Source organism: Haliotis cracherodii, unplaced genomic scaffold, assembly GCF_022045235.1.
Source record: "Haliotis cracherodii isolate W230 unplaced genomic scaffold, xgHalCrac1.p SCAF_1, whole genome shotgun sequence".
NCBI lineage: Eukaryota > Metazoa > Mollusca > Gastropoda > Lepetellida > Haliotidae > Haliotis > Haliotis cracherodii.
In genome coordinates, this window is record NW_027266264.1 from 77,144,082 (window position 1) to 77,167,693 (window position 23,612).

Here is a 23,612-nt window from a genome sequence, read left to right on the forward strand (position 1 = left end):
CGACAGTTTAAAACATTTGGCTACAAGTAGTACTTTGGGGGAATGAACCACGATTTTATATACACAATATACACCTAGCTGGTTGTGTCGTACCAACTGCTATAATTCATGTTATTGTGGACAAGTATAGTATCGGTAAACTTCTCAAAAAAGATCAGCTACCTTATTGAAAGCACTGCCCATTCCTAAGAAATGCATATGGTAGATTTGTGAAGATGAAAATCGCGCCAAGGTAAAGTGGTGATCTGATAGGTAATGGTCCAAAAGCCAATTCCCTTCCACTGATTTACCCACCTGAGAGACAAGCGAAACTGCCTCAATTGTTCAATGTTTAGAATGGAAAGAAAACTACCAACAAGAGGGATCACTTCAACTTTTGCTTGTATCGGGTGTTTTTTTCAGGTGAACAATTGACTTGCCTTTGCATGTGTTTCAGTGTGCCGGGTGCCAACAATGAAGCTGGTTACGCACAATTGACTGTGCTTTTAGCAAATATTTCTTTTGATTAGGGAAAGGTTTTGTCGCTTTTATGTATAGATGTCTGGGAATTGTAAACAACATAAATTTGTTTATACCCGTTACTTATTGACGTGTCTATAAAATGCAGGTAAACCCTAAGGGTTCCCATGCAGCTACTCAAGAATGACGTGCAGGGTACATTTCCGTGTACTGTGCTCGAAACGCGACTTCAAGATTATTTTAGCTGAGTACCCTCCTATTCAGAAACCATCATCATGGTACCCATGAAGATCCGGGGTAGAATGGGTCTTCAGCAACCCATGCTTGCCGTAAAGGGCGACTATGCTTGTCGTAAGAGGCGACTAACGGGATCGGTTGGTCGGGCTCTCTGACATGGTTGATGCATGTCATCCTATCCCAATTGCGTAGATCGATGCTCATGATGTCAATCACTGGAATGTCTGTTCTAGACTCGATTATTTACAGACCGTCGTGATAACAGCTGGAATATTACTGCGTTAAACAACACAAACACACGAACACTCAATGCAAAATTTATGGAGCGATCGTATATAATGTAATGGAAAATCAACACGTCATTTACAGTATATTTACAGCATTCATACCAGTTGTATACAACAAGTATACCGACGTTTACAAATTCGATCTCTTCCTTTCTGTTCCTCCGGTTGCCACGCCCCTCTGAACATGGGAATACATTTCCTCCTGTCCAGCATTAGCCTCATCCACGCTCATCCTTCGGGGCGTGGCAGCATCCATCACGTCCACCTTGTCGACACTCGGTCGCCGGTCCAAGCTTATCCTAGGAAAGAATGCTGGGTAATAAAATTCCGGTCGATGACCTCTTGGAACGACAGGTTCTTTCGGATGTTTTCGGCTTGTTCCGGTAAGTTCCGGAACGAAGAGTATGATGGCCATGATGGTGAGAAGAGTGAGAAGAACCAACCACAGAATGAGACCAATCATCACGTGACGTGTTACCAAGGGAACGGTGGACATTGAACCTGACGAAGAAAGCAAAGAATCCCAATATAAATAATTTAAGTGAAAATGATGAATCCACAACACAAACAAAAATTATAGAGTGAGTGAGTGAGTATGGCAATATTTTGCCGCTTTTAGCAATATTCCAGCAATATCACGGCGGGGGACACTAGAAATGGGTTTAACACATTGTACCCATGTTGGGAATCGAACCCGGGTCTTCGGCGTGACGAGCGAACGCTTTAACCACTGGGCTACCCGACCTCCCCAAAAAATTATAGAATTTAGAAAAAAGCTGTTATAATTTACCTTACTTGGGAAAAAGTGTTTCCTCTGGTATTTTGTATTTACAATACATCACGTTTTGTATACTGAATATATGATTTCTTTCTCCCATAAGGCGATGGCGTGGTCAGCCCCACGGCCACGTTTAACACAAACAACTATCCCCGTCATGACATTTATAGAAATGAGATTTTAAAAACGTAAGTTAATAATCGGCTTTGTCATCAATGTAAAGCATTTATTATCATGTATCATAAAAAGTTCCGTCTAAAATGAGGATTGGGTAGTCAAAATGTATGACCATGAGGACATGCTATCCTGATGGTGTGGACGGTGTTCATGACGTCAACCTCTATTTGAAGGCCCAGATGTTTTTTTCTGCTGATTGGTGTAAAACAACATGCACTCAGTTGCTCCGATCTCAATGACATCTTACTCGTTAGTGCAATGTTCAAATTAGTCCAATTATAACTAAGCCTGGAAATAATCGAGCTTGCCCAAGGCAAACGTATGAATAAAATCATGAGCAACGGTCCACACAATCAACCAAGTCACCAAACCTGTCCATCCGATCCTCTTGCGACAAAAATGGGGCACTCGGGACCTAACCTCTCCGCGGGGGACTTACTCATGAGACGCGCGACGATCGACCCCTCCTCCCAGGGTCCGGCACAGTAGTAGTCGCCCCACGTGTTGATGCACGTCTGCCCCGCCCCACATCGGCTCCCGCTCTGCTTGCACTCGTCCACGTCTGGGATATACGGAATAGTGACACAGCATATTCATCTGACAAGTGAGTGAGTGACTTGGGTTTAACGCTGATTTAAGCAAATTGTGGCGAATGGATCACAGTACGAGTTTGTGTGTTTGTTGTTTAACACGGCACTCACCAATATTCCAGCTATATGATGGTGGTCTGTAAATAATCGATCTGGACCAGAAAATCCAGTGATTGACATCATGTGCATCGATCCACGCAACTGGGATACGATGACTTGTATCAACAAAGCCAGCGAGCCTGACAACCCGATCCCGTTAGTCGCCTCTTAAGACAAACATGGGATGCTGAAGACCTATTCTACCCCGGATCTTCACGGGTCACAGTTTAACTGTCCGGATGTATAAACTGTCAAAGTGACTTGTCGCTACACAGACCTAGATCCCCGATCAAAATTTGCATCGATATATGCTTCAGCACAATGCATGCCTGGGATTGGTCCCCAGGGTGCCAAAGTCAATCGTAGGTTCGAACCCTAGCTGCAGATTTGCCGTATTATAATTCTTAGTTTGTCAGCATCAAGCCTGTAGGTTTCACAAACACTGGGAGATGTCAGGGAGGCGTGCATCACTTTGGGTTTCCTTCCGAAACCAAGCCGACATGCCGTTGATATAACTGGAATACTCCCCATAGGCGTTAAACCAAATCCCTGAGTCACTAATATTAATCGTTGTCTTCGTCTTCATAAGGTGAGAAGACGCAGAGCTATACACTCCTTAACGATGTCAGACTTTGCATGTCAAAGTTTTGTATGAAAATATCAACAAGATTCCCGTTCAAATGAAATGTTCAGATGTTTAATTTGAGCCCAACTGGTTGCTGACTCACCGTTACACCTGTAGAGATCCTTGGACAAGACAAGGCCGAGAGGACAGTCACACCGGAAGCTGCCAACTGTGTTGATACAGTCGTGCTGACACATTCCGTTCCTGAAGAAGCACTCGTCTATGTCTGAAACAAAGGAACCCTTCACGCTATGATCTGTCTTTAAGTTTGGTTGTTTTTCATTTAACGCCGCACTCACCAATATTCCAGCTATATGACGGCGGTCTATAAATAATCGAGTCTGGACCAGACAATCCATTGATTGACATCATGTGCATCGATCTAGGCATCGATCTAGGCATGGGATACGAAGAGATGCACCAAACAAGTGAGCTAACCTGACCATCTGATCCCGTTAGTTGCCTCTTACAACAAGCATAGTCGCCTGTTACCTATTGAAGACCTATTGAAACCCGGGTCTGTCCTTAACTATTTGTATGATATGCCACAAGATCCTATATATTCCCATGCAGTCATTCGTTGACACATTGTGTAGTGGATGTTAGCCATCAATTCAAATATATCCTGAACTCTTTCACACAAGGTAACAGATCATTTTACAGTCCACATCCTCCTAGCCACATTAAACCCTCCCCCCCCCCCCCCACACACACACCGGAAAATAAATGCATCATTATGAAATATCTACACACACCTTTACCGCTTTTAGTGAACCCGCGATTCCAGGTATGGTGCAAAGATCATAATAGGGACGAATCTTAGAATCGAACCCACTACCAGAGGATCCTTGTGGAGTGGATGAGTGAGTATGGTTTTACGCCGCTTTTAGCACTATGGGCTTCACATATTGAACCTTTTAGGGAATCGAACATGGGCCTTCGCCGTGACGAGCGAAAGCTTTAACCCCTAGGTTCTCCCACCGCCCCAGGATCCTTATGGTGGCAACTCGAATTACTCTTGGCCCCTTGGGAACACTGTGACCTACCAATACACGTGTAGCCATCCGTCAACCGATATCCGGGTCTGCACGTACAGGTTGCCGCCAGGCCGTTGCTCGTACAACCCTGCTCACACGTCACGTTCATCTGCTTACATAGATCTAAAAAAACAACGCCACTGAATGCTTTTTTTGTTTTGTTTATTGTTTTATGCCGCACTCTGCAATATTCCAGCTATATGACGGCGGTCTGTAAATAATCGAGTTTGGACCAGACATTACAGGGATTGACATCATGAACATCGATCAACGCAATTGGAATACGTTGACATGCATCAACCAAGTCAGCGAGCCTGATCACCTGATCCCGTTAGTCGCCTATTACGACAAGCATAGTCGCCTCTTACGGCAAGCATATGGGTTGTTGAAGACCTATTCTAACCCGGATCTTCACGGGTACCCTGATAACCGTACTGAATAGAAGGGTACTCAACTAATATGACATTGCAGTCGTGTTTCGAGTAGAACACACAGAAACCTACCAAGCAAGGCATTATTGAGTAGCTGGGTACCCTAATATTATACCTGAATTTTGTGCAAATGGCTGTTATCGTCAATAAGTGACGGGTATTAAAAAAAAATATGTTTACCCATTTCCAGACTTTATATATAGGATCGACAAAACCCTTTCATAATCAGAATAGTTGCTGAAAACTTTAAAAACCGTTTGATTCCGACTATAACAAGATCATGTGTTAATGAATCTCCATCGAACAGCGATGATAAGTGTTCGCGAAAAGATGAGGGTAACCACCCTCAGCACCCGGCAACTTTTGACATATTTCTTTCCATTTAATCTCTATTAGATAAATACAAAGCACTGCGCATAGGTAAACAAAGGCGAGATCGATCCCAACAAATAAATTCACCAAAACAGTTGCACTCAGCAATATTCCAGCTATATGATGGCAGTCTGTAATTATCGAGTCTGGACCAGACAATTCAGTGAACGACATTATGAGCATCGATCCACGCAATTGGGATGCGATGACATGTATTAACCTATAGTCACCGAGCCTGATCCCGTTACTCGCCTCTTACGACAAGCATAGTCGCCTTTTACGGCAAGCATGGGTTACTGAAGACCTATTCAACCCCGGATCCTTACGGGTCTCACCAAAACAGACAGTGACTAGAATCCTCCCCGCGCAACAGAAATATGACGTATCCTACCAAGAACCAGTCTGAATGAGAATAGATTTAAAACAGCCTGTTTCATATTCGTTGCGCTGCCGCTACGAAAAAGAAACTACCGTAGGGGGCCATCGGCTACACGCATGACAAATCAACCACTGGAAGACATCTTACCGGCAGGCGTCCACATGTGACCTCGAGCTCCCCGCGCCCCATCAGCGCCTGTCATGCCAGTAGGTCCGCCATCTCCCCGGAGACCAATCTCTCCTGGTTTCCCTTGTGGCCCTGTTTCACCTTCTGGTCCTCGTGGTCCCTGGTCCCCATCACGACCCTTTGGGGAGTCACCAGTCACACCCTGTTCCCCTTGGGGTCCTCGACTACCCTTGTCACCCATCTCTCCAAGTGGCCCCTCACTTCCGGTTTCGCCAATTGGACCCTTCTCCCCAGGTTGACCAACTGTTCCGACCTGACCCGAAACTCCAGCTTCTCCCTGTGGGCCAATCTTTCCCACGGGACCTAACCGACCCCTGCTTCCAACTGAGCCCTGTGGACCCACTGCGCCATCTGACCCACGGTCGCCCTGGCAACAGACCAAGTATACGTCGTTCAGCAAACACCAAAGTTTTTCCGCATTGAAATTACAAAGCAGGTTTTGTTTGTTTGTTGTTAAACGCCACATTCAGCAATATTCCAAGTGGGTGGGTGAGTGGGTGAGTGGGTGAGTGAGTGAGTGAGTGAGTGAGTGAGTGAGTGAGGTTTTACGCCGCCTTTAGCAGTATATTCCAGCAATATCACGGCGGGGGATACCAAAAATAGGCTATACACATTGTACCCATGTCGGGAATCGAACCGGGTCTTCGGCGTGACGAGCGAACGCTTTTACCACTAGGCTACCCGCCCCAGGTACTAAATAGAAGAACGTTGGTGTTAAGACGAACCTTTTAGTAGTATTGAATTGACGATAGCACGATTGAGTGACCGCCCATCAGCTTTAGGAGGAAATCATGTAAATGTAAGTTTGGTGCTGACAAACCACATCCGTGAAAATCCGGGTTAGAATAGGTCTTCAGCAACCCATGCTTGGCGACTATGCTTGTCGTAAGAGGCGACTAACAGGATCGGGTGTCAGGCTCGCTGACTCGGTTGATGCATGTCATCGTATCCCAATTGAGTCAATCACGCGATTGTCTGGCCCGGACTCGATTATTTAGAGACCGCCGTCATATATTGGTAATTGCGTAGTGCAACGTTAAACACGTTATTACACCTGTGCTGGTAGCTAGTAGAGTACAAGATAAGTGAGATTCCATGCATCAGTGTTACATGGATACCCCACTGACACAGTATACTGACTCCGAGACGACCAGTCCTTGCTTTTTGCCCCACGTTGCGGAGCGCCACCCAGAGTAGAGAAGTACCATCTTTAGTGAGTGAGTTTAACGCCGCTTTTAACAGTATACCAGTTATATCACAGCGTGTCAGCTTAATGTGGGAGGAAAGCTCGAAGTGACGCAGGTCTCACATGTTCACCATTTCGATGAAACCCACGAGCACGGGTATGGTGCTAACAAACCCAGAAACATAATCGGGGCGAACCGGGATTCGAACCCACAATCATAGGTTTCTGGTGTGCCCAACGGACGCAACTCTGCACAGCGAACCACGGCGCCTTAGACGACTGGGCCCACCCCAAGTACCATCTTAAACCTCTTGACGCGGTCGGGGATCGAACCACCGACCTTCTGTGCTGAATTCAATTATATGTCTCTAACACGGTGATATAATTTTGAGAAACTGTCAGTTCATGTTCCACGAGGTACCGGTGGACAATGAATTTGTCTTGCCGCACACCTGATTATGTCTTATGCATGGATGCTTTGGTCCCAATCGGTAAGAATACCACAGTTAGGCATTTGTCCACGTCGTTCTATAGCCGAAGACATATCTATTTCATTCGAAAGACAGCATAAATATCCGGAGAATGGCGTCTTACATAATTAACTCAAAATAAAATTGCAGTTGGTATGTTGCAAATGTTAAGCTTACAGTTCGGCAGTTCGGGAGGGGAACATGAGACATGTACCTTACATGCGGGGTACATAGGAAATAATTTTGGCGTGCATGTTTTTAGGAATCCACCGGGCCTTTAGCGTGACGACCGGGCCTTCAGCGTGACGGTAGTACTCGGGATGCCGGTATTAGTTAGAGGACTGTGAACCCGCGTACAAGGCCAATACAAGCACCTGCGGTCCCTGCTCCCCAGTTCGGCCCTGGTCTCCTTTGTCCCCGCCTTCTCCCGTGGGTCCTGGCAGCCCCTGGATGCCCCGGGTACCGGTCGCCCCGGTCGCCCCTCTCGGTCCCGGTGGCAGGAGGAAGGACTCTGAAAGTGGAATGAGTGAGTGAACGGTTTGATGCCGCTTTGAACAATTTCAGTCACATCATGGCGTGACAAACATGTGGGAGGAGATCCCGGTCGGAGACGTTTGCCACTTTAGTGTTACCAGTGATCACCGGATTGGTGGAAATACACTGGTGGAGATACAAGAGAGTCAGTTTGGTGTAACGACAGTATTGGGGCGTATTTCAATTATATCACTGTGATTTAGCTTCAGGAAATCCCGAAGTGATGCTAGTCTTAGACGTTTACCACATTGGTGAAGCCCACGAGCACGGGCATGGTGCTGACAAACCAAGAAACAAAATCAGGGAATTTGGCAATCGTACCTGCGATCCCAGGTTTCTGGCACACATAAGGGACGCAACTCTGCAAAGCCAATGGTGACGCTTTAGATGACTTGACTTGGCCCCGCAAGAGATCAAGATTTGTTTTTGGTGTTTTTTTTCGGTTTACGCTGCACTCAGCATTATTCCAGCTATACACGACAATCGAGCCTTGACGAGATAATCTAGTAATTGACATCATGAGCATCGATCTACGCAATTGGGATACGAAAACATGCATAAACCAAGTCAGCAAACCTGACCACCCTATCCTGTTAATCGCCTCTTTCGACAAGCATAGGTTGCTGAAGCCCAATTCTAACCTGGATCTTCAAGGGTGTAAGAGATTACGTAGCAGGGGTGTGTCTATGGGCTGTACGTCAACGTCTCGCATGTATCTCACCAACAATGGCTACCTCCACAGCAAAGAGGTACGTAGTCTGGAGGGCGCTGAAGATGTGGCTGGAGTTGACGGCAGGGGGGCTGGAGGAGAAGAAGTCGTGGAAGACTGTCTGGGACCGTCTCTCGTCGGCCACAAACATGTAGGGCACACACGTGCTGCTGTCGTCCAGGGTGGAGAACCCCACCTTGTCAGCCGAAGTCACTGGGATGGGGTTAGATGACGGAACCTAGGCAACGTAATTAGGATTGAGTGAGTGAGTTTGGTTTAACGTCGCTTAAACAGTATTTTAATTATATCAACTTATTGTGGGAGGAAGGCCATGAGTGACTCTGGGACGTTCACTTCGGTGAAACCCACGAGCACTGGATGGTGCTGACAAACCTTGAAACATAAACGGGGCACACAGGGATTCGAATCCACAACGCATGCACAAAAAACGCAACTCTGCAAAGCGAATTGCAGCGCCTGAGACGTATGGACCACCCGTGACCCCTTATTGGGACTGCAGAGACGGAACCAATTTACAGATCATCTGAATGAGTTGCGTCCCTTGGGCACGCCAGAAACCTAGGACTATGGGTTCGAATCCCGGTTCGGCCCGATTATGTTTCTAAGTTTGTCAGCACCACATCCGTGCTCGTGGGTTTCACCGAAGTGGTAAATGTCAGGGACCTGCATCACTTCAGGATGTCCTCCCATTAATCTGAAACGCTGTGAAATAACTGGAATACTATCAAAAGCGGCGTCAAACCCAACTCATGTTTGGAAACCGTGATGGGTAAACAAATTTTGAATATTGTTATTTTTCAATCCATATTATTTGCTACCGATGTCAGTAGTTAAAATTGTTTCCTGCTAAAATCAAATGCCAATTGGTGCTTCAGATGTGTAAAGAAACCATACAACCGACGAACCTATTTTCGTATCGTTGTTTCGACTGATCTGAAGTGTACACTTCATGTACCATATGCAAGTACATGAAAATATCCCTTCTCTTCTGATGTCCAAAAATTGCAGTAGCCCTGAGCTAAATACATTATGTGCTGAGAATGTAGAACATTAAAATTAAAAAAAGGGAATGATATGCCAGGACATTGGCTTCTCATACAACTAATCGCTGTTTTCCCTGATCCAAACGCGAATTACACGCCGCCGAAAGATAGCGTTACTATAACTGACTGCAGCGTTAACAGCATTCACCCTCTCACTCTACGTACATGGAAATAGCCGGTAGTATTTGACATGAAGTTCGTCTCTCCAAGCAGATCGTAGGACCGACCGGAAGTAGGCCGCCATATCTGTAGTTTGATTGGACAGTTCGCTTTGGCCAGCCTGACGTAATATCCGCTGACCATGCCCTCGGTAAGCATGACACCCTCCAGGATGATGGTGATCTTCCCTGCTGATGCCAGCTTATCTGTGTTCACGTGGTGACCGATCACTCCTGTGGACGAGGGCAATGGATTGAAAGAATAGATTGTAAGATATGACATGAAACGGGAGGGTAGTAGGTCAACGAACATCTGAGAAAGAAAGATGCAAGACAGTAAAACAACATACTTGATAAGCAAATCGTGCTAGTTTCTATCATTTAGGGAGTAACACTAATACGTTACATCAACATTCAAAAGTTAAAATTATCTTACAAAATTTCGTCGAAAATGCAAAAAGTAACATATTGCCTTTATATAACAAAAACACGAAAGTCTTAGAATGGCAGTGAAAAAGTAATACATAAGGAAGAGAATTTATGGATGTCAACTTTTTTATCATCTATCTACGAACCAATGGCAGAGGCACCAGCAGCGGAATTTCCGACCCCAAAGGATGTATGTACCACACCCCTGGCAACTGTGGCCACCGATACATTCGAGAAACCTTTAGACCCCTCATCACCAGATTCACAGAACATCATTTCCAGAGCACAACTTGAAAACCGCGACTTTTCATCAAAACCTAGTATTAACCAAGGGCTGAAGTTGTGGCTTTTAGAGTACCTGACATAGAAATATCAAGTTATGACTCCCAACTGCATGGTAGTGTTTTGAGAGCTCAATAATTACTCTTGAATATGGACATACAGATGAGATAAAAAATTCTTACGAATTTGTGGGGGTCGGGGAGATTTGTCATTTTCTGATTTCTCGGTAACTTCTTACAAGTACATGAACGTATACATGCTCTTTGCTTCCTAACATTCACTCATACGATGAAGAAGTAAGCATATACTCTGAAACGTTGTGTTCCCCATAATAAAGAAGTTGACATCCATACATTCTCGTCCCTCACAAAAAATATACATAAGCAAATAGGCTGAGAGTTTCTTTAACATGTACTTCTTGTAACAGTAAAAAAAGTATTATCTTAGGGATATATTTATGTCAAAGCAGGATGAGACGACCATGCAAAAATGAAACACGTTCCTTTTGTATGTAAGTTATCAAGCAATCTCAGTGAGTGAGATGGGTTTAACACCGCTTTTAACAGTATTTCAGTCATGTCACGACGTGTCAGCTTAATTTGGGAGGAAAGCCCGAAGTGATGCAGGTCCCTGACATTTACCACCTCGGTGAAACCCACGAGCACGGGTATGGCGCCGACAAACCTAGAAACACAATCGGGGCGAACGTGGATTCGAACCCACAATCATAGGTTTCTTGCATGCCCAAGGGACGCAACTCTGCACAGCGAATCGCGGCGTCTTAGACGACTGGGCCACCCGTGCCCCCTCAAGCATTCTCAGCTGAGGACGAACATCTGTTATTTGGTATGAAGTGAGACGTACTTTCTGTGCCCGCCATGAAGAACTTCCGATGCTGGTTGCCATCTGATAACAGAACAGAGTAAACATTACAGTGTAGAATGTTATTTTCTAAACTGTCTGCACATCCGATGAAAGAAATTTCTGTCGTCATGTTCAATATTGCCAACATGGTAAGTAAAGTGTTAATGGTGAAATGTTTAGAGGGGAATGGCGGAATGACTTGTGATTTAACGCTGCGGCCAGTTATATCACGGCATGGCACAGCTTGATGGGGGGAAAGTGACGCAGTAGACGTTTACAACTGGAATGGTATTGACATTAAAATGTCGAGTCCAGGAAAGTAGCCCACGATCATAGGATCCCAGCAGCTAAGGAGGGCAACTCTGCAGATTCCCGGCTCCTTGATCACAGCCAGCAGACTTGTGTATTCGGCTGGTCACAGAATACACGTTCAGCCTTAGTCAGTGCACCAGATAATTTTTCAACTAAATGAGTTCAGTTCTGCTCGTTTGTTGAACTGACGAGTAGTGGTATGATATTGCGCCGCCATTGTTACAACATAACCGAGAATTCGGGTGCGTTATTTTCAGCAAATGAATGCAGGATTTGCAGGAAAACCATTTTCTGCTGGAGCGAATGACATATTCCCTTCGTTAAAGCGGATGGTAATCCCCGATACGGTATACAGAAGTTCAACTTTGTTTTAAAGAATATTTTTGAGAATAAATAGACGAAATACGGTAACAATTAAATATGAGTGCGTATAGTATTGCCCACGTATTTGATACGGTTGTAATTTGCAATCCATCCATAATTGGCTTTTTTATCCGTACGATACGGCATCTATCTGGAGCACGGTAGTATGAAAACCATCCCCTCAACTTGAGAGAGGTATTTCGGTTTAACGCAGCATTCAACAGTATTCCAGTTATATCACGGCCACGACCATTCGGCTTGATGTTGAAGGAAACCTCAAGTAATGCAGAGCTTAGACGTTTACCACTGTGGGGAGTGAGTGAGTGAGTTGGGTTTAACGCCGCTTTTAATAGTATTACAGTTACTAGTATATCCCGGCGTGTCAGCTTAATGTGGAGGAAAGCCCGAAGTGATGCAGGTCTCAGACGTTTACCACTTCGGTGAAACCCACGAGCACGGGTATGGTGCTGACAAACCTAGAAACATCCTCGGGGTACCACTGCGGCGAAAGCCACGAGCTCGAGTATGCTGCCGACAAACCAAGAAAGCATGATCACAGGCCTCCGGTACGGCTAAGGGACGCAACTCTGCACTGTGGAATGATGAGTCGCATTTACTTTTTGTTACCTAAGGTTTTATTAGAAAGAGGAATGAAAAGGTGACATTTCACTTTCCGATCATTCCTAAATAAATGAATTATGCAGAAGAGTTTTGATGGGTTTTCGCTGTCCAGTTTCATGGAAACAATGTTAATAAGTCCCAAGGTCCATTATGACTACGGGGTGAGTGAGTGAGTTGAGTTTAACGCCGCTTTTAACAGTATTCTAGTTATATCGCGGCGTGTCAGCTTAATGTGGGAGGAAAGCCCGAAGTGATGCAGGTCTCAGACGTTTACCGCCTCGGTGAAACCCACGAGCACGGGTATGGTGCTGACAAACCTAGAAACCTAGAAATCGGGGCGAACCAGGATTCGAACCCACAATCATAGGTTTCTGGCGTTCCCAAGGGACGCAACTCTGCACAGCGAATCGCGGCGCCTTAGACGACTGGGCCACCTGTGCCCCCTTATGACTACGGTCACACACAGTGCTTTATATGGTAAATACCCACAAGGCTGAAGGATAATAGAAGACGTACATTTCACCAGGATGCCTATGCCGTATCGGTATGTCTGTTTGTACATGTCGAACGTGTAGGTATTGCCCTGTACCGGTGGGATGCCGTCACTGTAACCGTAACGGAGTGTCGGAGTCTCATCTCCCGGGTTTGTCACAAAGGTATAGGCCACACAGGAATGGGCGGAACTGAGAGACGAAAACCCCAGCCTGTCACCATTGAAGATCATGAATTGTTCCGATTCTTCCAGAGGGATCTGAAAGGTGGGCGACATGATCAGTAGTGCAGAGTACAGAGAGGTATGATGTGGAATTAAATTAAATAAATCCTATGACATTGACACGTTCTGATGACCTTTGCTACAGGTCGGAGACAGTGGGTATTCACTTGGTGGCTACCAAACTTCAGACCCATGACGTACTGTGTAAGAATAGGTCTTCAGCAACCCACGCTTGTCGTAAGAACCGACAATGCTTGTCATAAGAGGCGGCTAACGGGATCGAGTGGTCAGGCTCGATGACATGGTTAATGGATGTCATCGTATCTCAACTTCGTAGATCGATGTTCATGATTTCAAACACTTGATTGTCTGGCCCAGACTCGAATATTTACAGACCGCCTTCATAGCTGGAGTATTGCTGGGTACGGCTTTAAACAACACACAAACCAAAAACATGATAATTTAAACTGTTATTCGCCCTTTTTTATAATGTCGACCTGTCTATACCGGTAAATGCTATCACACACATACGCACGTACACGCAAGGGCACGCATACGCACACATGGTGTTTCAACAGGGTGTACTGCTTATGTCGCAACCAACCACTCCATGTCGCGATCAAAATATAGCTGGGTACTATGGAAGTAACGTATTAATTTAGCTGTAACACTTACATAGTTAGGTCCCACAGAAGATGAAGTGAGTTCTTTCTCAAAAAGGAGCTTATACTTGAGATATGACAATCTCCTCCATATCTGTAATTTGATAGGGCAGTTGGCAGTAGACATGGTGACGTAGAACCCTGTGACTACATCAATGGCCAGGGGCAGCCCTTCCAGGACGATTGATGAGTATCCACCGTCTGATGGGGTTGATGACGTCACTTTATAGCCAATGAAATCTGTAAATAATAAATTATCATGATTATAAAGAGAATGAGTGAGGTTGGAAGTATAAAAGCGAAGACATATCACCAGCTATCGACACCTTTTTGTGACTTGCAATACATTTTAGTATATCTAAGTGTCGTTCCCGCGTCTTTAATATAACGTATTTTAACATAAAAACACGTTTCAAGATTTGGAAATTAATTCCAGTCTTCTCGGTTGAATTTTACTTCACTTTTTGTGAGTGAATGAGTATGGTTTTACGCCGCTTAAAGCACTATCCCAGCGACACCAGAAATGGGCTTCACACATTGTACCCATGTGGGGAATCGAACCCGGGCGTTCGGCGTACATCGCCTATGTAATATTCCAGCCAAATCAAAGCGTTGGGTCAACAGTCACACCTAGTACCTATAATGGGAATCGAACCAGGAACTTTGACGTGACGAGCTAATGCTTTAGCCACACAGGCAGATGGCGTATAATACGTCAATCAAAACATGATATGTCCAAAATGGGGGTATTTTAGATACCCCGATTGGCGTATAATATCAAACAATTGTGATAATTTTAATAGTAATCTGTTTCCATAATACTCCGCTATATTTAAACATTTGGAATGTTTCTAAAATAAAATATCACGAATTCAATGTTGTTAAAATATGACTCGGGAGATTATCATAATCTGTAATCAACTGAAGTATATATAACACCTCAGTCTAATGATTAAGATCCCTGCCATTCTATTATGTCCTCTATCATGCGATACTTGCATATCAGAAGACCCGTGATGATCTGGGGAAGATAAGGTTTTCAGCAACCCATTCTTACCATAAACGGCGACTAGCCTTGTCGTAAGAGGCGACTAACGGGATCGTGTGGTAAGGCTCGCTGACTTGGTTGATGCATGTCATTGTATCCCATTGTAACATAAATGTAGGTATGTTCCCTGATCTGATTGGTTAAAAAGTGTTGTCGAATGAGCATAACATCGCTGAATTTTTGGGGTCTCATCACCGTGTATGTATACATTAATTAATGGAACTATTTTTGAAATCATCAACATGGAGGAACAGATGGAAATTTACCCTGACTTCCACATCGGAGATTTCGATGAAATATTGAGTGAATGGGGCGACGAGACATTTTCTGAGATAATACAAGAATTTGAAGGTAAATGAAATTTACCTTTTTCCATTATTTACAAAATCATAATCATAAATAATGTAATTTTCTTGGGCTTGGCCAAAGGAAAAAACAAAACAAAATCAATTTTTAACAGAGTAAAAAACATTTATTACAACTCTATAATGACTTTCATACATCCACCTAATTTTGTTCTTATTATAACCCACAAAAAGCTGTTGAAGCTGAAAACCGTTCTGAGATGGCCCCCGAACTAGGAAATACAGCCAGCGAGCCCAAAGTTCAAGCGTCCAGTCACCGCTTCGCGTCCCTTGATACAAAAGCAGTACAGGACATCGTGGATAGGAACCTCTCCAAATCTACTGGGAGTTAAAATATTTCGACGTAAGCCATTGAAACATGAAAGAATACATAAACAAATAAAAAAAAATTCCTACGCAGATTCGATCAACATCAGCGAGAGTTACCTCCCTTACACCATTGCCATAATAGCAATGTAAAGCGTGACCAATGTGTCATCGCAAAAATTGGCAATAATATAACGAGATTGACCAAAATCTTAACATAAATTAAATATTTCGTTTTGTAAGATTTGAGATATGTTATACTAAATGGATATACGGAAATTTCATTTAAACACGACACCGTAATAATAACGAAATACTCCCACTTACCGTCACATTTGTACCCTGAACACGGCAATCTTTTCACTTCCAGAATGGCTTGGTTTCCGAGGTTTTGAACCCACGTTCGAAGAGCTTCCTGCTTTTCAACTGAATGAGAGACTGAGGTTCTTTTATGCCGAAGTCAGAAATGCTGAGGGAGAACTTTACTCAAAATCGAGTTTTGTTGGGTTGCGTGCTGCCATACACAGGCACATCAGGGGGCCGCCATTTGAGCGCAGCATAAACATTATCCAAGACCGGGAATTTCACACTGCAAACTGCCGTCACTTTACTGTCAAACGCAGGTATTGAATCGCGAGATTTGCAGAATTACCGGCCACAAATCCGATGAATCGTTGAAGTCGTATTCCATTGACTCGTGCTCGTCTCAAAAACGACATTATTCGAACATTTTTCAGTGACAGGAGTAGCTCGCTAACGAACGTAATTTGGTACCTGTCATAGATACAAATATCCTGCCACTGTCCACTGCTCCCGTGAGTAATTTCCAGGTTAATTCTTCTGCTAATTTCCACGGCCTCTCTCACATATGTTATTCCACTGTAACAGTAAACAACTTTTTCAATCCCAGCTAAGCTGCATGTCTGAAATTTCGCACGTTTGACGTCTCTTGTCACCACCTCAGTTTCAGGCGAGTTGACACTATCTTGTACAGGGGCCAAACAGTATGTACGTCTTTTCTAATTTTGATTATTTGAATTTCATAGTTACGCATAACTACAAATTACAAGTAAGATGAGGAACTGTGATAAAGAATTGAATTTGTGATATTTCCTGTTGTTTGTTTATTTTCTGAGAAATGAGCTTGAACATGTGACCACCCCTTTCGTAAAATGGACCCTCATTATTGGAGTACCTCGAAACCATTGATCGGTTTCGCGGCACCCCATATCATGCATCTTTTCGAAGGTGAGCACGAGGAGACGTATTACTAACGACAGTTTTGTTGTGTCATGCGCTCAGTAAATTAGTTCCTCCTAAATATCGATATAATTAACGTTCATGTTACAATGTCGATAAATATTTCGTTTTGTAAGATTTGCGTGATGTTATGCTGAATGGATGTACGGAAATTTTTCATTTGAACACTCCGCCTTACGGCGTCGTGTTCAAATGAAATTTCCGTACATCCATTCAGCATAACATCACGCAAATCTTACAAAACGAAATATTTATCTCCTAAATGACGTAGATCGATGCTCATGATATCAATCACTGTATTGTCTGGCCCAGACTCGATTATTTACAGACCGCCGTCATATAGCTGGAATATTTGTGAGTGCGGCGTAAAAAAATAAATAAACAAACAAACATAGAATATCAGAAAGAGTAAAGACGATATAGGCTTTGTTCATACCTGAGCCCGCCACACTGAGGAGTGAGGACATCAACACAATCCATAGAGGGTGGAGCGCCATGCTGGACTGTCAAACAGAAGAGACGGTGTTGGCACAACCAACTTAATCTTACTGTATTAGGTTATACATATACAAGCGGAGAGTGAGTGAGTTTGGTTTTACGCCGCTTTTAGCAATATTCCAGTAATATCACGGCGGGGGACACCAGAAATGGGCTTCACACATTGTACCCATGTCGGGGATTCGAACCCGGGTCTTCGGCGTGACGAGCGAACGCTTTAACCACTAGGCTACCCGACCGCCCCACATGCGGAGAGTGTGACAGTAAGTCATGCACAAAAAAGTATGTCCCTCTCCATAATTATCTCTTTTATGAAGTCACGATCCCACAATTTTAGTAGAAGATGATAAGTTTCTTTGAATTCTAACCCCAAGGGAAGATTTCAACCCGTAACCCCTGCTTCAAATTTTGCCTGGGTTAGTGCAACCTAATCCTAAAACTACATAATGGGTTTAAAATATCTCCAGCCACGGGTTATGATTTTTAAAAAGCAGAGGTTAGGGCTGACGATTTACCCCGTAAAGACACCATCGGCCATTTGAAGGATGACCCGTCAACTTTAAACGTATCATCCATGAGCTTGGCACTTAACACAGCCAGGTTTTTACATGGCGACTCTCCCCAGATTTCCTCTGATAAGGTCCAACGGCATGGGAGGATCGAGAGGTGCTGAGGAGATATATCTAACTGATTTGTAGAGAGTTTATAATAATCAACATACAGGTAAACAACAAATGAACTCACTCTTCATCGGTTAGGCGAGCGACGCACTTTACAAAATCCAAGTTGGGTGAAATGTAATCACTGTAGATCACGTGTCATGAATGAGAATCTTGAAAAAAGCGTGCATCAAAGAGACCCCACAACGCCCAACAGATTTTCATTCCCTAGCCTTGATTGCCGAAGCGCTCGTACAATCACACCCCAACGCCTGTTAGATTTTTTGTTTGTATTTCTTTCTTGTTTAACATCATACACAGTAATATTCCAGCTATATAATGGCGGTCTGTACAAAATCGAGTCTGGACCAGACAGTCCAGTGATTGGTATCATGAGCATCGATCTATGCAATTGGGATACGATGATCCCGTTAGTCGCCCCTTCCGACAAGCACATGGTAAGAATGGGAAGACCTATTCTACCCCGGGTGTTCATGGGTACAGTGACTAAGTAGATTATGACCACAGAAATTCATACTAAACCAAATTATTTTTTCATGGCTGATCGATTATTCTCCGCTACTTGTGAGTGAGTATTGTTTTTTGTCAATTTTGTTAATATTTATTCTTGACATCTCACGCCGACGGAACCCAGAATGGGCTTCCCAAGTAGCGATTCGAACGAACTCGGCGTTGGGAGCGAGATTTTACCATCGGGTCTACTCACCCACCTCTTCATGTTACGTATATATTGAACACATTTAAGTTTATTTCGTGATAAACACTATAACGCCATCACCCTGAAACGTAAGGTTATCACATGTTTAAGCAAGTGAGTGAATGTTGTATTTTGTTTGTTTGTTTTGTGTTTAACGCCGCACTTATCAATATTCCAGCTATATGACGGCGGTCTATAAATAATCGAGTGTGGACTAGACAATCCGGTGATTGACATCATGAGCATCGATCCACGCAATTGGGATACGATGAAATGCATCAACCAAGTCAGCGATCCCGTTAGTCGCCTCTTACGACAAGTATAGTCGCCTTTTACGGCAAGCATGCATGGGCGGATACAGAGGGGGGATGCGGGGGTGCGCATCCCCCCTTTTTATTTCGAAAAAAATCTTTATTTCTGTATAAATTACCACCAAAGACAATAAATAGATGTTAATTTGTGCACGACGCCCCCCCCCCCCCTTTTCAAAAAAGCTGTATCAGCCCATGGGATGGGTTGCTGAAGACCCATTCTACCCCGGATCTTCACGGGTCGAATGTTGTATTAACCTCCTGTTGCAAATGTATCATTCGTTGCGACCATTAACATTATATATGCTATTTATAAACATTGAATTCTTTAAATGCTGCGTAAACTGTATTCGAACATTTTCCTTTTCCCATTAGACCATTATAATTATCACCACTTTAATGCTTTCAAATATTCAAACCCTATTTTTAAAAGGCTAACCTCGTGAACCCCTTCCTATCTTCAATATTAAATGGTCTTTTTATTAGAATCTAGTACCAGAAGGTTTTCCGTTTAATATCACATCCACATAAACGTAAGAATAGTTCAATACAGCATGTTAATGTGATCGGGGTTATTCTGTCCTGTTATCCCCAGGAAATGTTTAGTCCTCTGAATAAAGTCTTTTTCCCCCTCTTTTGTCCACACAAGATTAGTACAGCCTCCATTAATAATCAGTGGCGAAGGCCTGTGAAACGGGAAACTGCAAATACCTTGCGGGGTAATCTTCGTGAGTACTCGACGCTGCGCCTGACGTATCTGTGGGCTGTCGTATTGGTCAAGTAATGTCTCTGCAAGCAGTTGTATGATCTGCGAGGCTCTTCATGGGTTGGTCAGTAGAGATTACGGTGTGGGAGGATGTTTCCTTATCCGCCCCTGGATATCCGGTCATTCTGAGACTGAACCATATGTCACTATTGATAATGATGCCATGATTCCGTGTGGTTAATGAGAGACATTTACCATTAAGCATCTGCATTGGCTATGTTTATCGTTGTAAGAAGGTCATGGTCGATTCAAAAGATAAATGAGACAACAATGAGTATATGACACCTGTTCGGATGAAATGAATATTTACATTTCCCGAAAAGGATAAAACAATAAAAAATATGTTTTCTGTGTTAGATTATATTCTACTAAACAAATATGAAGGACCACCATTTTCTTTCATGTTACTAGTTAAAAACTATGTCATAGATTAACGAAAGTAATATGAGTGAGTGAGATTGGTTTCACACCGCTTTTAAAATATTCCAGCAATATCGCGGCGAGGGACACCAGAAATAGGCTTCACATATGAAAGAATCGGGTGGTCCTCTACTTGTTACGAGTGCTATGCATGATTTGGGTATCTGTTTAAAGCCTAGTGCAGGGACCCGGATGACCCGCTTGTCTAAGGCTAAATTCCATGTGCAGTGTCGCAAAGGCGTGCCAGAAACCTATGATCGTGAGTTCGAATCCCGGTTCGCCCTGATTATGTTTCTATGTCTGTCCTCGTGGGTTTCATGCATTCTTTTTGTAGGTAAGTAAAACTGACGCAACTATAGTTCATTTGCAAACTTATAGAGAAATTTTATAGGAAACATAACATTCTTTAAGAAATCACTCAATTCTGTTGAGCCCGATGGTACAGTGCTGTAAGTACTGGGGCAAAGAACATCCATTTTCACTGAACCTACCAAAACATGACCCGTCACATGTATAGAGAAATGGTCAAGCCTAGGGTAAGAATAGGCCTTCAGCAACCCATATTTGCCGTAAATGGCAACTATACTTGTCGTAAAAGGCGACTAACGGGATCGGGTGGTCAGGCTCGCTGACTTGGTTAATGCATGTCATCGTATCCCAATGACGTTGATCGATGCTCATGATGTCAATCACTGGATTGTCTGGTCAAGACTCGATTATTTACAGACCGCCGTCATATATTGGAATATTGCTGAGTGCGTCATTAAACAACAAACAAACAATGGTCTGTGAGTGAGGGTTTTATCAGTGTCCTGTTTCCTTGCTTGGATCGTGTTGTGTGCCGAGTGTATCAACGACAGGGGCAGTAAGTAGAGGGGAATGTCCGAGTAACTCTCCATTCCTTAAAAATAATGGAGCAGAGGCCCCGCAGGGGCCGAGGCCCATTATTCTTTAGGAATGGAGAGTTACGAGGATATTCCCCTACTTAAAACTCATCCTTTTAACAACTCATACTTTTACACTTTGACAAAATATTCTGTAGTTGAAAATATTTGAAAAATTCAAATGCTGCTTTAAGATAATGTACAGTTGACAAGCAACTCTCCATTCCTGAAAAATAATGGAGCCTTCAAACAATAGAATGACGTCACAGATGTGTTTTAATACATTGGATGACACCAAGCAGCCGAGCGTCTCTTTCCCGACCACGGGCCCCGTGCAAGACACAATCCACGGGGATGATCCCATAGTCCTGAATCCGCCCCAAAGGGGATTCCGGATCAGGTTTTGATCGTATGAGTGAGATAGTGAGTATGGTTTAACTCCGCTTTTAGCAATATTCCAGCAATATCACGGCGGGGGACACCAGAAATGGGCTTCACACATTTTACCCATGTCGGGAATCGAACCCGGGTCTTCGGCGTGACGAGCGAACGCTTTGACCACTAGGCTACCCGATCGCCCCTGATCGTACGAGGCAACCAAAATGAGGATCGGGTGATCATAATGTGCTGATAGTATGTCCTCGCACCCGACATAACACAGACACAACTTGATCTGTCTCTGGCCCTTGGTTGAAGCATGTGAAGATTACACATAAATGTACACTGCCGGGCAAAAGAAAGTATACATTTAAAAATTGGATTTGACCAAAACAATTACCAACGTTATCAAAACGTTACTAGGCTGAACGCAGTCGCCGAAAGACTGCAAACTTAAGGTCCATAACACAAATACATCAGCATCGAATAACCATTTCTTGTTTGTTTTATATTACCCATGAGCAAGCATAGGTGTATACTTTCTTTTTAGTTTATTTCAATAGCATTGCAGCAGGGCTCTTTATTTAGAATTTACATCAGTACAGTGCACATATTATTTACCCAGAGGACATATGTTTGCATTTTTATTGAATAAAAAATAGATTTTTAACATTTGTAACACACATATATTTGACATGTAATATTAAACTTTGGAATTTTAATATATTTGGAATAACAAATCATATCTGTCGCTTTTAAAAAAAAATACTATGGAAAAGTGTATGAAATTCATCAACAACGTCCCTCCTATCACACATATTACTTTTCCTTTCAAGAAATGATACTTTCCCCTAGCGACCCACTTCAACTGGAAGCCTATAACATGATATTCTAAACCAAGTTAAGTGAAACATGGGTTTTTACATAATTTATCAAAATATTGTTCAACTAAACGGCGTGGGACGTTGCTAAATATTTAATGCTGTCAACAAGGAGTGTGTAATGTAGCTTCTTTGGCGTAAAACAACATTCACCCACCCACAATCTGAGTACGCCGACACGTGCCGCTGAGGAGAAGCAATCCTCACCCACATACACATTAACACACATACAGCGCCTAGCTACAACTCACACTGTCGCCAATCTCCCTAACCAGCTCACTAACAAACCCGCGGCCCAGTAACCACAATAACGAACGAAAGATTGGGTATTATACAGGAGTAGTCTTCTCATATTCCATTGGTTTATAGAATATCTGGAAATAATGACTGACCCATGAATGTTTTAATGAAGTGGCTGATCGGTGGACAACTTGTGGCAATATGGAGACACTTCAATGGCAGCTGGTATAGAGGGCTGCGTGTGTGCATGTCACTTAATGGTAAGCTTATGGTGGAAGAGGCGCAGTCTTCATTAACACAAACCTTAAGCCCTTTAGAATAAACGATGCAGGGTTTTATATAAGCTGGTGACTCCTGGGTAAAATAGGTCAACACAACCCCATTCTTGTTAGGGACGATTGACGACAAGATGTTGACTACGCGCGCGTGCGTGCGTGTGTGTGTGTGTGTGTGTGTGCGCGCGCGCGTGCGTGTGCGTGTACTCGTTATTCCCCGGTGTTTTGGCCCGTAGTTCAGAAATAAAGTTATCTTATTTAAAAATATATATCTACAAAATATAAAAAAATGAAATCCAAATGAAGCCCAGAATAAACCTTATTTTCTTAGGTAATTTCCTTGAGTTGGGGGCAATCTCGAGTTTGTAATACGACACTCACCCCTTGACTTTCTTGTATTACAACACTAACTCATTGACTCTCTTGTAATACAACACTCACTCATTGACTCTCTTGTAATACAACACTCACTCATTGACTCTCTTGTAATACAACACTCACTCATTGACTCTCTTGTAATACAACACTCACTCACAGACTCTCTTGTAATACAACACTCACCCATTGACTCTCTTGT

The 23,612-nt window shown here is 43.4% G+C and overlaps 1 protein-coding gene across 1 annotated transcript; it reads right to left on the bottom strand.

The window, feature by feature from the left end:
• Positions 1-1,113: 1,113 nt before the first annotated feature.
• Positions 1,114-18,075, bottom strand: LOC139469102 (uncharacterized). The gene is made up of 13 exons (XM_071251235.1): positions 18,019-18,075; positions 17,442-17,508; positions 14,040-14,266; positions 13,166-13,400; positions 11,354-11,395; positions 9,786-10,012; positions 8,569-8,794; positions 7,688-7,824; positions 5,619-6,024; positions 4,299-4,412; positions 3,356-3,478; positions 2,378-2,500; positions 1,114-1,484 (listed from the first exon to the last, which is right to left on the bottom strand). The coding sequence occupies exons 1-13, from the start codon at positions 18,073-18,075 to the stop codon at positions 1,114-1,116; spliced, it is 2,355 nt and encodes a 784-aa protein (XP_071107336.1).
• Between the last annotated feature and the right edge of the window lie 5,537 nt (positions 18,076-23,612).

What these genes read in the sequence shown, in the direction of transcription:
- LOC139469102 (XM_071251235.1), bottom strand. Translation starts at nt 18,075, where the DNA reads ATGATACGTTTAAAGTTGACGGGTCATCCTTCAAATGGCCGATGGTGT. An exon ending in TGTGGAGGTAGCCATTGTTG is followed by an intron (nt 7,825 to 8,568) that starts GTGAGATACATG and finishes TTCCACTTTCAG; the next exon opens with AGTCCTTCCTCCTGCCACCG. An exon ending in GATCGTCGCGCGTCTCATGA is followed by an intron (nt 1,485 to 2,377) that starts GTAAGTCCCCCG and finishes TTTCTTCGTCAG; the next exon opens with GTTCAATGTCCACCGTTCCC.